Below are 2,646 nucleotides of genomic sequence, written 5' to 3'. Positions count from 1 at the left end.
AATGATAAACATGAAAAACTTAGTGTTTATCACACATGCTACTAGATGGATTTGGCAGAAAGCAATTCCTGTGAGATATTGGAATGTTCTCCATCTTGATAGTTCTGCTGCTTACACACGCACACACAAACACACACACACACACACACACACACCACACAGATGCATACAGACTACTGAAATCTAAGCAGATTGGGTACCTTTTTACTCTAAATCTATATCAGTTATGGGGTTTTATGATGCACCTGTTGCATTGTGTCAGATGATAACTTTAAAGAGTTTGGGGGCAAGAGAGTTGAAACCTGCTACATTGTTTAGGATTTTGTTGGCTTAAGAGACTTCCAAATAAATAATTGTTAGAAACTGCAAAGAAAATAAAGAGGGAAAAAATGGAATGTGCTTTCTGCAAACGCGAGTGGGTTATTTCCCATCATGCTTTGCGCTGGGCGGAAGTGACGTCACAACGCCAACACAGCTGCCAATGCTTGGAGCCTGAAGAAACCGGCAGAGAGGGCATAGCGAAAGCAGCACTTCAAGGCTGAGCTGGCAGCAGCTGCGACAGCGACATCACAGCCCAAACTCGCAAAACCTTTCCAGCCTCTGCTGTTGTCAGTAAAGCCAGGAAGTAGCCCAACACAGGTTTGAGAAGCAGACAGGCTCTGGGATATCTGTGCTTCACCACAGGCGGCCAGGCCCAAAGAGCCACTAGGGAGCCACAGTGATCCCTCAGGGTCAGGTGACTGCCTTTTGCCAGGCTTGAGGAGGGAGGGAGAAGGCTCCCTGTGCCCGAGTGTTCTGCTACCTGCTCCAACGCCTGGCCCTTGGGAGGAGACCCTGAGGACTTGGTAACTTCTCACTTGTATTGCATTTCTGCTGCTACCACCATCTTCTCACCCAATGGAAAGCAGTATCAACACCTTGGACGAATTCATTGTAGGAGACAAATACAAACTTATAAGAAAAATCGGGTCTGGCTCCTTTGGAATCATTTATCTATCTGTTGATGTCACCACAGGTGAGGAAGTAGCATTGAAATTAGAATCAGAGAGAGCCAAAAACCCCCGACTGCTGTATGAGAATGAATGTTACAAGACTCTGGAGGGTGGTGTGGGCATACCCCGCATAAGATGGTATGGACAAGACAAAGGACATTATGCACTAGCTATGGACCTTCTGGGACCCAATCTGGAAGACATCTTTACCAACTGTTCAAGAAAATTTTCCATTAAAACTGTCTTATTGCTGGCTGAACAGATGATCAGCAGAATTGAATATGTGCACACCAAAGACTATATACATAGAGACATTAAGCCAGAAAACTTCCTCATGGGTACTGGCCATCATTGTAATAAGTTGTTCTTGGTAGATTTTGGCTTGGCAAAAAGGTACAGACACCCCAGCACAAATCAACACATCCCTTACAGAGAAAATAGATCTCTCACTGGCACTCCTCTCTATGCCACCCTCAATGCCCATCTTGGTATTGAACAGAGCCGCCGAGATGATCTGGAGTCACTCGGATATGTTTTCATGTATTTCAATAAAGGTGACCTGCCATGGCAAGGCCTGAAGGCTGCTACAAGAAAAAAATGGCGTGAGAAAATTTCTGAGAAGAAGTTGACGACTCCAGTGGAAGTTTTATGTGAAGGCTATCCTTCTGTGTTTGCCACTTACATAAACTATTGCCGTGGGCTGCAGTTTGAGGAAACTCCGGATTACCAGTACCTGAGGAAGTTATTCCGAAACCACCTCGAGAGTCTCAATGATCCTTCTGACTATATCTTTGACTGGTCAGTTTTAAAGTCGGCCCAGCAAGCAACATCTGCTACCGGACAGGGTCACGAAAGTCATCTCCCCATCCATTTCCAAGGATGAATGGTGGAGGAGCCCAGAGCATGATGGGAGCAGGAAGTTTTCTCGCCCCAAATCTAAAAATTTTTCTGTATGGTAATGTGTAGTTGCCAACAATGACATCCTTTGCCGTTCAGAATTAAGTTCATTAAATATTAGCTCTGGCAAACCTCGGTTGTACTGTCTTCTGATTTGCAGTCACTGTTATTGTGATTATTCACTCAGATAGTGAAACATGGGGCCTGTTGTGTTGCATTTTTCAGGTGCAAGTTAACTACAGGCTTGACACACATAAATTGGAAGAATTGGGCTATGCCAGTTTTGGCTAGGCTCTTTTTACTGCTTTGACAGCTCATGTCAAAAGCATGACACAAATAGCTCCATCCACAGTTGTGATGATTATAAAGGCACATGATTGTGCATTCTTAAGTTATTTTCTAATCTTGAAGTTTGCATTTTGTTCACTTTCAGCATGCATGAAGTGATTGGCTTCTTGTTTGCAAACCAGTTGATAGATTGGGTGGCAAATAGATTTCCACGTTTGAGCACACGAAGGAGTACCTTTGCACACGTGCTGGGACTGGCAGCTTCTGATGCAAAGCCTTTAATTAAATGTTTCTTATACCACAGATTACCTGGTACTGAATACTCCAAACGGTTACTAATACAATATTTTATTACAGTAAAACACTGGGAATCACTAGACTGCTCCCATTCCATATAGACCCGCTATTTTTATATTTATATTCAGTAAGGTTTTTATTTTAATTTCCTTTTTATTTCTAAAGAAGTTAT

At 43.2% G+C, this 2,646-nt stretch overlaps 1 protein-coding gene across 1 annotated transcript; it reads left to right on the top strand.

Moving 5' to 3' along the window:
* The first annotated feature begins 761 nt into the window (after positions 1 to 761).
* On the top strand, positions 762 to 1,973 carry LOC101520021 (casein kinase I-like). The gene has a single exon (XM_036497815.2). The coding sequence runs from the start codon at positions 898 to 900 to the stop codon at positions 1,873 to 1,875; it is 978 nt and encodes a 325-aa protein (XP_036353708.2). The 5' UTR covers positions 762 to 897; the 3' UTR covers positions 1,876 to 1,973.
* The last annotated feature ends 673 nt before the right edge of the window (positions 1,974 to 2,646 follow it).

This window comes from Ochotona princeps, chromosome X, assembly GCF_030435755.1.
Source record: "Ochotona princeps isolate mOchPri1 chromosome X, mOchPri1.hap1, whole genome shotgun sequence".
Lineage (NCBI taxonomy): Eukaryota > Metazoa > Chordata > Mammalia > Lagomorpha > Ochotonidae > Ochotona > Ochotona princeps.
The sequence above is the reverse complement of the archived record's forward strand: the minus strand, read 5'-3'. Positions and strand labels throughout refer to the sequence as shown.